Source organism: Eubalaena glacialis, chromosome 3 (genome assembly GCF_028564815.1).
Source record: "Eubalaena glacialis isolate mEubGla1 chromosome 3, mEubGla1.1.hap2.+ XY, whole genome shotgun sequence".
In the NCBI taxonomy this organism is placed as follows: domain Eukaryota; kingdom Metazoa; phylum Chordata; class Mammalia; order Artiodactyla; family Balaenidae; genus Eubalaena; species Eubalaena glacialis.
In genome coordinates, this window is record NC_083718.1 from 170,602,543 (window position 1) to 170,620,684 (window position 18,142).

The window sequence follows — 18,142 nt, forward strand, 5'->3', positions numbered from 1 at the left end:
TTTATATATAGCAGTGTGTATGTGTTAATCCCAAACTCCTAATTTATTCCTTCCCCCCCTTCCCCTTTGGTAAACATAACTTTGGTTTCTATGTCTGGATTGCTCTTTTTTAACTGATTAGAGAATTTCTGTATTTATCATGAAGATTAACCATTTGTCTACCACGAGTATTACAATATTTTAAAGCTATTTTCTCGCTTATTCATTGATGGTGGCACTCTTACTATATAAATGTTTAATTTTCCTTCAATATTTAAAGCGATTTATTGATTTTGATTCATTATAAACATTTCCCCTCTCTAATTAAAAAGCTTTCTCCCCTTATATCCTCTTCTGGTCTTTTATAGTGTTGTGGTTTGCTTATGTTTTCAATCCATCTTGGGTTTAGTTTTATATATAAACTATATCTTATGAAATACTACTGATTTTGAAAAGTCACTTTCATCAAATGGCCATTTTCAATTTCTATTCATTTTCGGAACTGGACAGAATGACAACGGCTAACACTGAATGAGTGCTTACAAAGAAGGTCAGCTTTGCATCTTTGATTTGGGTTTAATGTTCTGCTATCTCCATCCTGAAATTCATTAACAATTTTGAACAAGGGGCCCTCACACTTTCATTTTGCGCTAGACCCCGCAAATTCTATAGTGGGCCTATTTACAAGTACCAGGCACTGTACTAAGCATTTCACATTATTAAATGGAATAATAAGCCATATTATCCACTTAATCCTCAGGGCAGAGTTAAGTAGCAATTCTCATTTTCCTTTTCATTTTACAAATGGGGCAATGGAAGCAGGAAGATTAAATTAAGTCCACAGAGCCAGAAAGTTGCAGCAAAGGGGTTTGAACCCAGCTCCTGTCCCGCCAGAGCCTTGGAATAAGCGTCCATTAATCCTGCAGGCCGTTACAATCTGGAGGTGAAATAGGGAGGGCGCGGAGGCGGGTGGCGCCTCGGCTAAGGTCACTACCCTGACACCGCGTGCCCAGCTCCGTGCGGTGCTGGGCCGGGAACCGGGCACCGCGGGCGCTCCAGTGCGGGCCCGCGGGACCCCGCCTTCTGCCCGCGGCGGCCCGCGAGGGGATGGCGCGCGCTCCCCTCGCGGGCGGCCACTCGCGCGCGCAGCGGTAGTGTTGCCTGCGAGTTTCCCAAGTTCACACAGGCCCTGGGTTGGCATGGCAACCAGGCAACCTGTTCCAGAGCCGCCTGCCTTTTCCGCACATGCCGCTGCCACCGCCAGGGCCGGGGCCCGAGCCTATCCCATGATGCACAGCGCCAGCCCAGTCCCCAGTGGGCCGCCATGTTGTCGGAGTGAAAGGTAAGGGGGAGCGAGAGCGCCGGAGAGAGAAGATCGGGGGGCTGAAATCCATCTTCATCCTACCGCTCCGCCCGTAAGTATCCGCACCCCGCCAGCCCCAAACGCTGCTCCGGACCCCCAGCGAGCAGATTATCCCTTTGTATTGGTGTTTGAGAGCGGCTGGGGGGGTGAGAAGGGCTTTGGAAAAGCCGCCGGGGCCCTGGCTGAGGCTTCTCACTCGCTGTTCCTCGTACATGTTTTGGAGTCAGCAGCAAGGCCCCTATTGTTATCAAAGGAGGGAGGGGGTGGGGAGCGGGTCGAAGCGAGGAAAATGCCCGGGGTTTAGGCCCGGGCCCAGGGCATAGACGTGTCTCTACATTTTTGCTCGGCCCCGTTGGAGCCCCTGAAGATTGATGTTGCCATTCGGGTTGCTTTTTTGATGGGTTTGCGAAGCCCCGAGTCTTCTGTGTGGCCATGCAGTGTAATTTTGTGCCACTCTGGATTTCTTCGACTTCTTGAGCTTCAGTGGCAGCGCCGAAGCAGGAGGAACAATAAATCGCTTTAGAAGTAGCCGTGGCCCTCGTCTGCAGGCGAGACCCACCATGGGGGAACTTTGCGAGCCTTAAATGTGGAGAAGTAGGCGATCAGGAAGTTTCAGATCGCTTTTTAGGCTCCTGGGTACTTGTGGCCTTTTGTTTCTGTGAGAGCTTGTTTTTGGTGGGTTCTTCCTCTTTGAGCCTCCCTGTGTTGGTGCGTGTCTGTCTTAACTCTAAGAAGGGTTCATGTCTTCGTAGTAGGTAAACAGATACACAATACTAGATAGTTTTAGTCCTCATGGACGTCCTTGGTAAACCTAGATCGTTTGTTAATACTTGTCGGTACCACTCCCACGTCAAGTGAGGAATACGCTCCCGTACTCCCCCCCCCGCCACTATATTCCCCCCTCCCCCACATTATCAGGAAAGGTTTTATTCTCCCCGTAACTTGAAAGGTTGTTACTCTTCATTGTCCAATTAAGAGAACACTGTTCTTAGTTGTATCAATTCGTTCACTTCCTACTCTGCCTGAGATTAAGAATGGGATTTTATGAGGCTTTTTGGGGATTCTCTTTTAAAGTCAGTTACTGCTGAAACCATAGGTTTGTGGTTTTAGCTTGTTGTTTGTTTTATGAAAAAAAATCAAAACTCACCAAGACAGAGGTGGGTGACTCCCGATGCAGTTTTAGTAAGCAAAATAAACATTTTGACCGGTTGCTAGTTTTAACTTTATAAAACACTCTTGGGTGCTGTTGATTCTTTATCTGGATTTTTGGGAAATACTGGATTCTGAACTGAGCATTTTGCCTTAGCCACAGTTGGATTCATTTTGTTCAAGGCCACGGCTTTTTGAAGTTGTGTTTGAAGTTTAGTTTGGGTTTGAGATGAACTGCTTTAAAATAAATTTATGACCACAGAATTTTTTTTTTTTCCAGCGTGGTAAAAATAAACACCTTTTAAACCAGAAAGCATTTTAGTAAATAAAAGTTGAGCAGTGGAGATAGATTAGATCATGTTCCTTTGTTTGAAATAAAGCCTATTAGTGATATTAAAACAACAAAACAAAAACAACTTTGGTGTAAACAGTTTGAAAACTGTGGAAAACTAGAATCAGCACTTATTTTTAGTTGCTTAAAAATACTTATTTTTATAATGTACCATTTGTAAAAAAAGTCACATTTCAAGTGCTAACACATAACTTTTTAGTGGGTTTGAGTTCTTTAAAAGGCATCAGCAATTTAAATGTTTTCTATTATTTAAGTGACTGATTTCTTAATTTTTATGTTGTAGTTGCCAAGATATTACAAAACTACCCAAGACACTTGTTAATTGCTTAGGTATTTGCTCACTTTCAAAATGTCCCTTCTGCCAGATTTTCTCTTGTTTGAGAAACTGCCTTGCCTCATTAGGTAAAGCAGGAAGTCTCAGGGGATACAGATAGCTTTACAAAAGCCAATTGTTTTGTTTGAACATTTTTATAGGAACCCTCCCTCCCGCCTCCCCCTCTCCCCCCCATGCCTTGATAGAATGAAGTTGTGGTCGGGTGTGTTTCAGTGGTGAATACCTTTTCATTCGGAAGTTCTTTGTTAAATAAGTATTACCACAAATCTTTTATTTCGGAAAAGGTTGCATTTGCTATTTTAGGAATCCTCTTAAGGACTGGAGCTCCATTGCTTTAACTGGTGGTAACTGAATTCCTGGGGCCTCAGCATGGTGACTTTGAATTTACCAAAAACTTTTATATCTATTATCTTGATTAAAAAAAAAAAAACTTGTGAGTTACAGAGAAAGAATTTCTTTCATTTTTTAGATGAGGAAACAGGTTCAGGGAGGTTGTAGTTTAGTGGTAAAACTTGAGTTTTAGGACTCCTGGTTAGCTCTACAACAAAGACGGTTTGATACTCCCTTGTGGAAGAAAATGGGACTGGCTACTATTGGTAATAAGAGGGCAGTGAGTTCTTTTGAAAATCAAACAGGAAGGCATTAGGCTGGTTAGGACTTTGCTAGTACCAATGGTAAACACAGCTATGACTTTCTGGTTTTGGTATTTAAGCATGAACATGATTCTGTTCATGAAAGCAGAAACCGAAGTCTAGAAAGCTGGACTACTCCAGTAAAGTTCTGATGGATTGGAATTGTTAACTGAAACTAGGCATTTCCAAATTAGGCTTTGAACAAATTACAAATCTTCTTACTCCTGTTTTCAGAACATGAATTAGTTGTGAGAAGCGAATGCTTCTTTATCAGGATGTTTATTCTTTTTTTCAAAATTTTACTTATTTTTTGGTTGCGTTGGGTCTTTGTTGCTGCGTACGGACTTTCTCTAGTTGCGGTGAGCGGGGGCTACTCTTTGTTGCGGTGCACGGGCTTCTCATTGCAGTGGCTTCTCTTGTTGCGGAGATGGGCTCTAGGCACGCGGGCTTCAGTCGTTGTGGCACGTGGGCTTCAGTCGTTGTGGCACGCGGGCTCAGTAGTTGTGGCTTGCAGGCTCTAGAGTGCAGGCTCAATAGTTGTGGTGCACGGGCTTAGTTGCTCCGTGGCATGTGGGATCTCCCCGGACCAGGGCTCGAACCCGTGTCTCCTGCGTTGGCAGGCGGATGCTTAACCACTGCGCCACCAGGGAAGTCCAGGATGTTTATTCTATGAAGAGAAATAGTTTAATAGATTTCTTATAAATCTTTTGAGTCTGTTTTTGAAACGTCACTGTAGGGCTGAAGAGAGATAAGGCATTTGTAGTGGTGGACTGTTAGGTTGATAGCCTTGAAATTAGACTCTAGTGGCTCTGGACAGGTATGTTCTAGTTGGTAATATTATTTTGAAGCATTTTTTTTTTTTTCTTAAGCACCCATAGGCTGTTCTATGTTTTCTACAAATGTAGTTTTTGATTTTAAGAAACGTATTAGTAATGTTTCATAGTAACATTTTGGAGATTCTTTGTTGATCCTTCCAGAGAAGAATAGCAGACTCAAGTGAGAGAAATAGTATCTGTTTTGGTTTACTGGGGTGTGGTAGCAAGGGGTTGGTAGAAAGAACTAGGCTTGGGTGCATACAGATTTGGGTTTGAATCCCTCCTTCACAGGTCACTAGCTGAATGACCTCGGGCACATCACATAACTTTTCTTCCCTACCTTAGTGTTTTTATCTGTAAAATAGGAATGATTAGAAAAAAATGTTTGCAATATATTTGCCATACAATTATTATTGTATTGAAGCATTTCTTTTTTTACAGTGAGACTTTCTATGTAAGGTGAGTGTTTGAATTTGGCTTGGTCTCATCTCTGACTCTAGGAGTCAGAGTACTAATAGAATGATGATGTGATTACAATTATAATTGTAAGTTATTGGTAAAATGCAAAGTTTATTTTCTCCAGGTACAGCAGCTGAGAAGGAGTTTCAGGCTAGGAACATTCTGTTGCTGTTCTTAGTCAGAGGGCTTTATTTAAGCTTTTTTTCAGAGCATCCTATGGGTATGTCGGACATTTTAAAGGATCCTTTCGTTTTTGACACTCTTGAGTCATTGCTAATTATATATGGGGTTTGGTTGGTTTATTTATGTATGTATGTATTTATTTATTTATGGCTACGTTGGGTCTTCGTTGCTGCGTGTGGGCTTTCTCTAGTTGCGGTGAGTTGGGGCTACTCTTCGTTGCAGTGCGCGGGCTTCTCATTGAGGTGGCTTCTCTTGTTGCCACACACGGGCTCTAGGCGCGTGGGCTTCAGTAGTTGTGGCTGTCGGGCTCTAGAGCTCAGTAGTTGTGGCGCACAGGCTTAGTTGTTCCGCGGCATGTGGGATCTTCCTGGCCCAGGCTTGAACCCGTGTCCCCTGCATTGGCAGGTGGATTCTTAACCACTGCGCCACCAGGGAAGCCCGAAGTTTCAGTTTAGAAAATTATGTATATGTTGCAAAACATTTAGCTGCTTGGTAGAAACTGATTTTAGATGATATATTGCAAAAGCCAGGGGGCTCACGTTTTTATCTTGGTGCATATATATATATCAAGTTATGTTTTAAAAACGGCAAATTTTAAACATTTGTAACCTGTTTGTCCTTAGGTGTTGGTGGAATGAGCGTTGCATGTGTCTTGAAGAGAAAAGCAGTGCTTTGGCAGGACTCTTTCAGCCCCCACCTGAAACATCACCCTCAAGAACCAGCTAATCCCAACATGCCTGTTGTTTTGACGTCTGGAACAGGGTCGCAAGCGCAGCCACAACCAGCTGCAAATCAGGCTCTTGCAGCTGGGACACACTCCAGCCCTGTCCCAGGATCCATAGGAGTTGCAGGCCGTTCCCAGGACGACGCTATGGTGGACTACTTCTTTCAGAGGCAGCATGGTGAGCAGCTTGGGGGAGGAGGAAGTGGTGGAGGCGGCTATAATAATAGCAAACATCGATGGCCTACTGGGGATAACATTCATGCAGAACATCAGGTAAAAAAAGTTCACTATTTCAGCTTTGAAACTCTGTATAATCACTGTCCACTTAGGATATCTGCTTTCAGTGAATGTCTTTAAAAGCCTTAATTGCTAAAGATTTCATTTGGTCTAAACTAAACAGTCACTTGTTTTAAAGCAGGGGTCCCCAACCCCTGGTCCGCGGACTGGTACCGGGCTGTGGTCTGTTAGGAGCCGGGCTGCACAGCAGGAGGTGAGCTTCATCTGCCACTCCCCGCCGCTCGAATTACCACCTGAACCATACCCCACCCCCCGCCCCGCCCCTGTCCGTGGAAAAATTGTCTTCCATGAAACTGGTCCCTGGCGCCAAAAAGGTTGGGGACCACTGTTTTAAAGGATGATTGTTGTAATGTTGTCACTGAGTCATTTTATCGTTCTGGCGCTAAAGAGCAAAGGACCAATTCATTTAAAAAAAGACTGAAGCTTGTTCTAATGTGCACGTTGCATTTCTGAGTATACTTTTTTGCTCTTAACGTATAATCTTTTAAGGTCTGTTTGAGCTGTTTATAGCCCGAATACATATTTTAGAGCTTTTCCTGTTGGGTGTTGGTGACTTTTGTTTTTAAGATGTTATGGTTGAAAGTAGTAGGAAGTTGATAAAAAATCAGCTGCTCAAGTGAAATTTGAAATGGAACTGATATATCTAATGTTTTGTATAGAGAGGAGTGGTTGTGGCTTTTAAGTTTTAATCATCTTTGTTCTCTTGTTCTAAGCACTTGTTTCATTTGGTTAATTTTAACATACCTTGCTTTTACTAATCCAAGACCAAAGCTGGAATCACAGCATATTTTACTGAGAAGAGAGTTTAGCTGTGTTTGCTGACTTCCTGATGGTGATGAAAGGGTTAGAATGTTTTCATCCGGCTATTCTTTGGAATTGGGTATAGGTTGAATTTGCAAAGGTTTATTTTATGTTGCCGGTATCTGAGTACTGACCAGCAAAAAGAACTGACGTCTTTCATGAGGCCTCTAGTGCTTCTGTTCTTCAGAAACAAGTCAGTCACACGCACGCTTGCAAATCTGTGCTCTCAGTTGTGCTTCCCCTTGACCCTTCCAAGACAGGCAGCCAGTGTACCACAGTTCTTTACCATAGTAGAAATGGGGAGGTGGAATTTGTCAACAGAAATTTATTGAGCATATTGATCATAGGTCTTTGGTTTATTGGAACAATCATCAGTGCTACTTCGTAGGCATCTACTATGTGTAGGTGAGCAGTACTAAGAAATATGAGGTATAGGGGGCTTCTTCTTTGGCACTTAGGGCACTTTTTATCTTATGTGTCTATTACTTAAGGTACTATATTTGTTTCCTATTTGCTTGGAGTCTTGGAGGTGGGGATCAAATTTTATTCATTTCAGTATCCCAGTTCCTAGAATTTGGCATATGATAGAGCTTCAGAAGAAAGTTATTGAATGCATAAGCCCCTAGTCCTGTGGCCTTAAAATAAAGCTGGGGAAAAAGGACATTGTCATAAAGATAAGGGCCTTGGATGCCAGGCTAAGGTTTAATTCAGTAGGCAGCAGGAGTTTTTATTGTGTATGTATGGAGTGGCTTCTATCTAGTGGTGTTTTGGGAAGGTTGAGTTGGCAATAAGAGATTGGAGTTGGTGAGGGCTGAGACTAATTGGATAACTACTGTAACAGCCCTGGTGTGAGCAGTGGAAAAGATGGGATGGGACCCAGAAATGCACAGAATTGGTGATTGAATTAGAAAGTTTTGGTCCCTGGGAAAATGAAGTAATAGAGGAAAAGGAATATAGAAGGGAATCTGGTTTGTGGACAAGGTAATTAAATTTGGTAGAATACATGTTGAATTTGAGATGTAGGCAGCTGTGTGTGTAGAGTGAGACCAAGGTGGGAGGTGTTTGGTTTGGATGGTATCTGTCTAGGGGGCAAAGGTGGAAGGCCTGTAACTTTTGCGTTATTTGGCTAAACATTGTTTAAAAATCATGAACGTTGGTTTTTAAAATCTGTATTATGATTTATAATAGATCTGTAAAATTATAGATATTAATTTTATAATTTATAGATAAATTTGTAAATTTATAGATATTATAGATCTGTAAAATCTTGTGTTGGCTTTTCTAATGATAGGCTGATGGGTAAAAGCTGAAAGGAGAATCGAGGTGCTTGGCTTGTTCTTCGCTAGGTGGGCAAGTCAGACTCTGGGTCAGTCCTTAGCAGAGCTCTAAGATCTAAAATCTGGTTGTGCTGTGCTGTGAAGGCTTACTCTGGGCTCTAGTGCTGAGCCACATCATACGGAATCACATCTGACTTTTTGACCAGTTTTATCCAGGTCAGTTAGCAAACCACAGTTGATGTTAATTGGCAAAACCTGTTCATACCAAGGGGTCCTAAACCAGTGACCCAACTTGGAATTGGCACTCATCATACACAGTTCTGTTGGTCTGGATATGTGGTATAATGAACAGCCTTAGGGAACTGCATTAGGGTAGTTGCTATGTTGCAGTGTGGGCCACCCACAAATTACCTCTCCTACAGTCATCAGAGTGTAATGTAACTTACTGGTTTTGGTGTTGAGCTTAACCTCCTGGACTGAACTATGCTAGGGCAGAGACTGTTGTGTTTTTCATGCCCCTTTCCCAGGAGGTGTATGAAGTTTTTGTGTTGATTGAATGAGGGAAGACCACGAAGTTCTTCAGATTTGCACTCAGGTAAAGCAGTGAATCTCAGCTCAAGCAGTGAATCTCAGCTCAGCTGTCCTGCTGAGAAACACATGGCAATATGTAGTGGCCACTTGCTCAAGCAGCAGTAGAGAGTGTAGAGAGTGTAATATAATTGAAGAGTGGGGGGCATATCTCTCTGTGGAGAATCACTGTGCCGGGGGGGGGGTCTCAGTTGCAGCACACGGGATCTGCGTTGTGGCATGTTTAGTTGCAGCATGCGGGATCTTTAGTTGGCATGCATGTGGGATCTAGTTCCCTGACCAGGGATAGAACCTGGGCCCCCTGCATTGGGAGCCCAGAGTCTTACCCACTGGGCCACCAGGGAAGTCCTCTGTATTTGTCTTTTCTACCTTAAGAATATAAACATATTAAGAATCACTTGTTTTAATACACAAAATTATTGTATTTGGTACAGTTAGAAACTTTAAAGTCCTCATTTTTGGGCCAGATTGAGGTCTTTGGAGGGGAGTGAGGGAAAGAAGTACCATGAATTTTTCTTTTCTTTTTTGGCCTGTAAAATTTACTCATAGTAAACAAGACAATGGATGTGGATCAAGATATTATGTATAAAACACTAGAGGGAATTCCCTGGCGGTACAGTGGTTAGGACTTGGCGCTTTCACTGCTAGGGCCCAGGTTCAGTCCCTGGTCGGGGAACTAAGATCCCACAAGCTGTGTGGCTCCGCCAAAAAAGAAAAAACACACACACAGGAAAACACGTCTCCCTAAGTAAATAATACTATTTAAAAATGCTGCTTACAAAACTTACATATTTATTTTAACAGTAATTTTTATAACTTCAGATCTTTTCTAAAGGTTTCATCATGTGAAAGCCAGGGTCAGGTCTTTGACTTGTTGTGATTATTTTATTCTCTCATTGTGAAATCTGTTTTCTCTGTAAACTGTTGTGAGATAAAGTGTGTGATGAAATAGGGAAAAAATTTTAAGGTTGATCAGTTGAACTGTGGCCTCTGTACTAGATTTTAAGGGGCAGAGATAGGTTAAAAACTCTGCTTTGGGAGAAAGGAAATTTAGAGGACAACTCCAGAGTTTTCTTGCTTTTGTTGGTAGTCTTTTGGCGCTAGGTGTTATCAGTATTCACCATAGATTGACAGCTGGTGGGAGATATTCTAGATAGCCAGGCAGAATTCAGTGGATAAATTCTTTCTGACTCTATTATTTGTACCACCCCCCCCCCCTCTTTTTTTTTCCACTTGGTAACGTTGTCTTCTAGTCGTATCCTGACATGTCTATCTTTCTTATCTCCGGTAGCTGTGAGTTAATCCTTACACTTTATAATTAATAAATACTATGTTAAACTGGGAGGGAACCCAAGTATTCCCATACTGAGAATCTCCTCATTCCCTGGAGATCTTTTTCTGTTGTCCCTGCTCTTTGACTCTGTTAGACCATGCGTCTCTTTTCTTTCTGGGTAGATTGCTTAGATTCCTCAGCATTTGGGCCAGTGGCATTTAGTTAACATGCGTTAAAGCTGAGTAATCAATGCTTTCATGTTTTTCAATGTTTTCTGTTTCACTTGTACTCTTGGAGCCTTTTTCATTATATTTGGAGTTCACAGAGACTTAAAACATTACATACTTGCTCAAAAGGATCATCAGCAGGTTTTCTTTGAGTATAACTTTAAGAATGATTTTCCGGTGTTAAGGATTAGATTCCAGTGTAAAAAAAAAAAAGTATTCATTCTCTAATGCTGTGTGGTACTAGATTGTATGTGCCTCCGAGATGGCACCTTGCAGCAGTTTATGATATATCTTTACTTTGTTTTGTTTCAAAAGGTTTTTGTTGTGGAATTAAGAAAAAAATTTATAGGATAGGTGGTAATGAGATGCAGTAATGGGAAAATAGGGGTATGTTAGGAAGATGAAAAGGGTAAATGTAGAATTTAGAAATAAATACCAGAGTGGTGGGTTATAGAATCTGCTCTGGGTGTGGCCAAAGAAAAGAGGGAAATGGGATGAATCATGAGATTCTTAGTAAGAGAAAAACACAGTAGTTCTCAGGAAGAGGTGTGTTTCAGATTTCAGTTTGGATGTGGTTGAAAGTGCTTTGTAAATCATAAAGTGATATGATATTGTTTTTCATCACACCTCTCTGTACTTGCATACGAGACACACATCTTTTGTGCATGTGTCCATTTTCTCTTGGGCAACAGCATTTGCTTAATATTTTCTACAGGCTGAGCCTGAGTACAGAATTACGCTTCTGGGTATTGTGGAAAAACTTAAAAAAAAAATGTTCTAGCCCTTGCTTAGAATCTGTTCACTCTTGGGAAATGACTTAACACTCATAGAGGAACACAGGACTGACAGTTAGCACAATGCCAAGAATACTAAGTGCTGAGGATAGGGTAAGAGTTTTTGTTGTTGTTGTTGAGGGATTTCTTCCCTAATTTTTACATTCACTTTCTGTATCTTCTAGATGTAATAAGGAGCTGTAAATGGGAGTGTGGCTTTAGCTCAGTAGAATGCTCTGGCATTTTGCTCCCTGCTACGAATATTGTGAGAAGTGGTGGTCAGTGATTGGCAGTAGATTGGGTGAATTTAATATTTGGAAACTTGATTGAAGAACTCGGGCTGAAGGGTGTACATGGCATTGGTGGTAAAACCTGCAGTTAAAGAGGAGTGTTCGTCATGTTTTTTTCATGTAATATTTTTTGAGTATTGTTTTTAAATTGCGTGTTAATAGTTTCAGAAGATTTAGCATACATGGATTTGTCTATTTATTGCCTTTAGTAAATGCTCTTTTATGGTTAAAATACCTTTCTTAGTGTTTTTATGAATCTCATTAGGAAAACTTTTAGGTTTGTGGAAATTGGGGGCCCTAAAGATTTTTTTTTTAAAAGCATTTCCTGTTTAATTATTTTTATTTTATTTTATTCTTATTAATTCATTTATTTTTGGCTGCATTTGGTCTTCGTTGCTGTGTGCAGGCTTTCTCTAGTTGTGGTGAACAGGGGCTACTCTTCGCTGCGGTGCGCGGGCTTTCCATTGCGGTGGCTTTTCTTGTTACAGAGCATGGGCTCTGGGCGCGCAGGCTTCAGTAGTTGTGGCACGTGGGCTCAAGAGCGCAGGCTCAGTAGTTGTGGCGCATGGGCTTAGGTGCTCCATGGCATGTGGGATCTTCCAGGACCAGGGCTTGAACCCGTGTCCCCTGCATTGGCAGGTGGATTTCCAACCACTGCACCACCAGGGAAGCCCCTATAGCACATTTTATTTATCCATTTATCAGTTGATGGACCTTTGGGTGGTTTCTACGTTTTGGCTATTGTGAACAGTACTATTGTGAACATTCGTGTACAAGTTTTTGTCTTGACGTATACTTTCATTTCTTTTGGGTACCTAAAGATTTTTAAAGGTACATAAGTCTAATATACAGACAGAAAAATAATGGAGATTTCTTCACTGATGCCGGTGCCTTTTAGAAATAGAGTTTGGAGGTTACTTTATCTACAGCTTTACACCATGGATTGGAATTTTTCCAAGTGACAAGTTTTACTGGGGCTAACGGCAACTTTCTTCTTTATCTATGAAGAATGTGTTTTCAGGTTAACAGCATAAATAAACTTGTTTACAACCCCGGGAAGAGGAATGCTTACATTATAAAGAACAGGTGTTTTCAGGGAGCTCTGCTCTTTAGATGTCATGAATATACAGTTAATTGATCTGCTAATGACAAATAATTTTTCTCTATTAAAGAAAGTTTCCCCAAGGACTTTAACAAGGGAATGGTTCATTAACTTAATCCTAGTTATCATATGTGTTTAAAAGCACCGTATCTGCTGTTAAGTAAAAAGTAATCTTTAGTTTGCTAAGAATTTATTGATTCAGGTTGTTCTTTTTTCCCCCAATTGGCCAAATTAGGGAGCTACTGCTTATTTAGGTCAGAAGCCTAGTAAAATACAAAACAATGAAATTAATATATTGTTCTTTCTCCAGAGAAACTTACAGTTTCATGAAGGGAGGAAGGAATTATAAAGAAAGTTGTTTCAAAATGAGGATTTCAGTGAGTGTCTGTATTGAAATGACTGCTAAGATGGGGCTGTCGTGTGTTTGGGTGGCAGAAACAAATCAGGTGAGAATAATTTTATAGATACAGTTCCTTTATTTATTAACTTACTATCTAGAAAATAGGCTGTAAACTCTGTGTATCCATTAAGAGTGATGTACGTGGAAAAAGGACTGTGAGGAAATATGGCAAAATATTACTTTTATTTATGTGGGTGGGGAGATTATAGGTAATTTGGTTTCTTCTTGTACATTTTGAATTTTTACAAATTTCAAACCCTGAATTTTTTTTTTTTGGACTGCGCTGTGTGGCTTGCGGGATCTTAGGTAACTAGGGACCGAACTCGGGCCCACCGCAGTGAAAGTGCCTGGTGCTAACCACTGAACTGCCAGAGAACTTAAACCCAGAAATTTTTATATGTTAAAAAAAGAAAAAAGACAAATTTTATACCTTCTATTAAGAGTTTGGTTTACCATATTGAATGAAAGCGAATTGGTGAATTGATACATTTCCAGTGGAGTTTTGGTGTTGGAAAAGATCTTAGGGGCTTCCCTGGTGCGCACTGGTTAAGAATCCGCCTGCCAATAAAGGGGACACGGGTTCGAGCCCTGGTCCGCGAAGATCCCACATGCTGTGGAGCAACTAAGCCCGTGCGCCACAGCTACTGAGCCTGTGCTCTAGAGCCCGCGAGCCACAACTACTGAGCCCGCGTGCCGCAACTACTGAAGCCTGCGTGCCTAGAGCCTGTGCTCCGCAGCAAGAGAAGCCACCGCAATGAGAAGCCCGCGCACTGCAACAGAGTAGCCCCCGCTCACCACAACTAGAGAAAGCCCGCACGCAGCAACGAAGACCCAACACAGCCATGAATGAATGAATGAATGAAAAAGATCTTAGAAATCATTTAACTCTTTTTCCAGTGCAGTGGTTTCCTTTACGTTAATTATCTCTGTTTTAATTAAAAGAATGTTAGTGAGTGTGTTGAACTGAGGTTGTTAGGATGGGTTGAGTGTATCTAATGAGATCTAGAGGTACTTTTATTTTAGTATTGAGTACGTTTCTGCATCTATAAGTTTTATGGACATGTACTCAGTAAGCTGTGTGCCAGACTGATCAAGTCTTTTTATATATGATTTGAACCGCCAGTAACTCTATGTTGTTTTTTATTATTTCCATTTTGTGGATGGGGAAATGCAGGGTCAGAAAAATGAGATGCCGTGTTTTAAGGTGATTAGCTCATGCTCTTTCCACAAGACCAATCTGTTTGGAGACGCTACTGTTCTTCATCATGGAGTAGTCAGCTTATCCGTAACACACACACACTGGCCTCTCTTACACATTTTCACACATTTTAAACCGTACTTGTTGCTCATATATTTATAATTTAGGGACACCAGTAAAAGTTTAGTTTGCACGTCTAATTATAGGAGCCCAGTACTTGATGCATAATAGATGCTCAGTAAATGGCATGTTCAAGCAGATGACCTTCAAAACTGAACTCATTAGTTTCATTCCCTATATCCTATTTCTGTGTGTGGCATCTCCATTTCAGGCAACCCAGGAATCTTAGATTCCTGCCTCCTGCCTCAAACAGTTCCAAGGTTATATCCGTATTGCCTTATTTGATAGGCTCATATTTCTTGCTTGGACATTTACAGTAGTCTTCTGACTGTTTTTTTGCACCCTCCGTCTTTTCTTCCTTCTGGCTATTTTCTGTGTTGCTGCCGAATTGTTATTTCTGAAGACACGAGTCTGCTTATGTCTCATTCTTGCCTAAATTTTGTTTTTGGCTTTTTGGTTGCTTTTAGGATAATTAACTTTCAATCTCCTCAGCATAGCGCAGTGTACACACTTCGTGTTCTGAGATAGCTTACCTCTCCAGTCTTTACTGGCACTCCACTTCAGCCTTACTGAAGTATCCTAATTTTCTGAACACACATGCTATTTTTATAGTTTGTGCAATTCCTCAACGTAGTTGTGCTATTTTCATTTATGTAGTTTTCTCTGCTTGGAATCTCCTTCCTTCCTCATCCACTTAGCCACTTTCCTCATCTTCAACTAAAGTATCTTTATCTCTGATAAACCTTCCCCTTTACTTACCTCTTTTCTTATAGGTTGGGTATCCTCTTTTGGTGCTACCGTCATTTGGTACACATCTTATTGAAGCATTCGGCTCCCAGTATTGGAATTGAATATTTACTTTTTCCTTCACCATTGGGCGCTAATAATCTGTTTCAAAACAGATTCTTGGGCTTAAGTCCAGACCTAGTGAATCAAAATATCCAGTGATGAGGTGGAGTTTATGTATTCTTTAAAAACAACTCCCGGGTTATCCTCATGTCCACCTAGGTTAAGAACCGCTGTGATGGTTCTTCTTATAGAATCTTTCAGCCTTACATCTCTAGCCCCTGGCAAATAGTATGTACGTATAAATGATGAATGAATACATTATGTCATCAGGGCTTATTGAAGAGACTTACTGAGTAGAGTATTTTATTTTGAAGAGTCATTTTGAATTGTTAAGGTGTAACATGTAACAGAATGCAGGGTCTTGGGCCTGAAGATAAGGAGCCAGTAAGCATTTATTGGAGAGCTGTATTAAGGAACTTTTAAAGTAATTCCTATCAACTCTGCTTTTATGCTTTGTTTGGCGGGGGGTGGGTATAGGGAGAGGAGAGTTCTTGAAACCATGTCAGAGCTAGGCAAACAGAAGCAGCTGTAGGAACAAGGTTTACTTTCCTTAATTTGTAAAACACTGAAACTTTGTTCATAGTCACATCTCATATTGGGAAACTGCCATATTGTTTCAACCTAATACATTTTCAAAGTTCATTCCTTTTCTCAGAAGGCAATATTATCTACTAGGATAGTTCAAGAAGGATAGTATCCTAATGAAGATAGAATGAAGGTTGTAATTTACCCCTATATTGTCAATGGTTAACTGCTCTTAAGAATAGTGACTCATTTTTCCTGTTTGAAGCTTTTTAACAGTTGCTCTCTGGGTTTAAGGTTTCCGTTGGGACATAGTATAAAGTACAGTGTGACTATTAAATTGCAAAATTTTTGTTCTATATTTTGGTTATGGATTTTGTTCTAAAGTAAAACAGCTTTATTGAGATATCATTCACACACCATACAGTTCACCCATTTAAAATGTACTGATCAGTGGTTTTCAGTATATTCAGTGTTGTGCAGTCATCACCACGATCAAAGGGAACGTTCTTCATCACCCCCAAAAGAAAACCTGTACCCATTAGTAGTCACTTTCCACTTCCGTCATTACCCCCCCATCCCTAGGCAATCAATAATCTACTTTTTTTAAAAAAAAACTTTATTTATTTTTTGGCTGTGCTGGGTCTTCGTTGTGGTGCTCGGGTTCTTCTTTGTGTGGCACGTGGGCTTAGTTGCCCCGCGGCATGTGGGATCTTAGTTCCCTGACCAGGGATCGAGCCTGAGTCCTCCCCTGCATTGGAAGGCGGATTGTTAACCACTGGACCACAGGGAAGTCCCCAATAATCTACTTTCTGTTTAAAATGTAAATTTTTTGATAGTACATGATTGTTCTAAAAAATGTCAATAATTTGTTTTTTAGAGTTAACTACTTTTAACCATTTGGTTCATTTCCTTCCAGACTTTTTCTGTGCATATATAAACAGATATATGAATGCATTGTAGTTTTAAACTAAATGGGATCATTCGCTCTCTCTCTAAATATATTATATGCATACATAGCCCAGGCACACACACGCTGCATGGTAGTCTTTTCCTCCTTAATACATTGTGGTCATCCTTTTAGGTCAGTAAATACCTCTATATTTTTTTTAAGGGCCATAGTATATGGAAGTACAATAATTTGACTGATTTATCCCAGTTTGATGGACTTCTAGGTTGTTTTCAGCTTTTGACATTCTAAACAATGCTGTAGTAAACAATACTGCAGTTATATTTTTGTATTAGAATATATTCAGAGAAGTGAAAGTGACAGATCAAACAAAAGAATGTGTTTAAAATTTTGATACATATTTCCACATTGTTTTCCAGATAGATTGTAGTAATTTAAAGTTCCACCAACACCTTATCAGTATTCTTTGACCACTTTTTTCTGTAATATTTTCCTAGATTTACAAAACTTTTCATATGTCTTTTAACTGTGTTTATTGTACCTTTTGATTTCTTTATCTTTATGCTCTTAGGTCATCCCTTACCCAATCTCCTGTGTTTCTTGTAGTATTTTTATAGTTCTAGTTTTATATTTTCATCTTTAATTAATCTGGAGTTTATTTCTTTGTATTTTGTGGGCAGGAAGTAATGATGTAATTTTACTTTTCCTCAGATAGGTAGCTACTGATCCTAGCACTATTTATTGATTTGAAAGACCTCATTTATAATAAATTAAGTCTCCCCATATATGGATCTGTTTTGACTCATTTGTTTTATTGATATGTTTATTCTTGCTCTAGGGTTAGAAGTTTTCATTTTTATAAAAAAATAATCTTTATTGAGGTATAATTGACATAATAAAATGCACCCATTTTAAATGAATAATTTGTTAAGTTTTGAAATATCAAAGTATTCACCTGTGAAACCATCACTACAATCAAGATAATGACAGTTGCCATCTTCTGCAAAAGTTTTGTTGGCCCTTTGTAATTCCTCCCAGCAGCAACCACTGATCTGCTTTTTGCCTAGGTCTAGACTTTTATTTGTTGTATTTTAATGGTATTTGGAATGACATTAAAGCAATTTTTGTTATTTCTAGAATCACAGGCATGCCCCATCCCCCAGGGTTTTGACTTGCAGTTCCATTTGCTTGAGTGCTCCTGTCTCAGATGTCTTCTCAGATGTCTATGAAAGTTGCTCCTTTACCTCCTTCCAGTCCTTTGCTTAAATGTTACCTTCTCAGTGAGACTTTCTGTGAACATTATTTTAATTGCAACTCTGTCTCCCTTCCCTGATTTAATTTTCTTAATAGCCTTCATTCGCCATTTTGTAATTTGCTGTCCCTACTTTCCAAACTGTTTACGGTGAGGATTTATTGTTTTTAGAGTTCAAAATTTCCTAAAAGCCATTATTTTTAATGTAGGAAATAAAAACATGTGTTTTGATTTTTTAAAATCCAATTTCAAACATTATTCTACAGCACCCAC

The 18,142-nt window shown here is 40.3% G+C and overlaps 1 protein-coding gene across 13 annotated transcripts in view; it reads left to right on the plus strand.

The window, feature by feature from the left end:
* The first annotated feature begins 1,305 nt into the window (after positions 1–1,305).
* Positions 1,306–18,142, plus strand: part of PUM1 (pumilio RNA binding family member 1) — a 127,832-nt gene continuing 110,995 nt past the window's right edge. For 12 of the 13 annotated variants that reach the window (XM_061184581.1, XM_061184583.1, XM_061184587.1 and 9 more), the window contains exons 1-2: positions 1,306–1,394; positions 5,890–6,263. In XM_061184581.1, coding sequence (XP_061040564.1) covers positions 5,901–6,263 — 363 coding nt within the window. In that variant the 5' untranslated portion in view covers positions 1,306–1,394; positions 5,890–5,900. Of the gene's footprint in view, positions 1,395–5,889; positions 6,264–18,142 lie in introns of those variants that run through there. The other variant, XM_061184593.1, reaches the window with a different exon arrangement.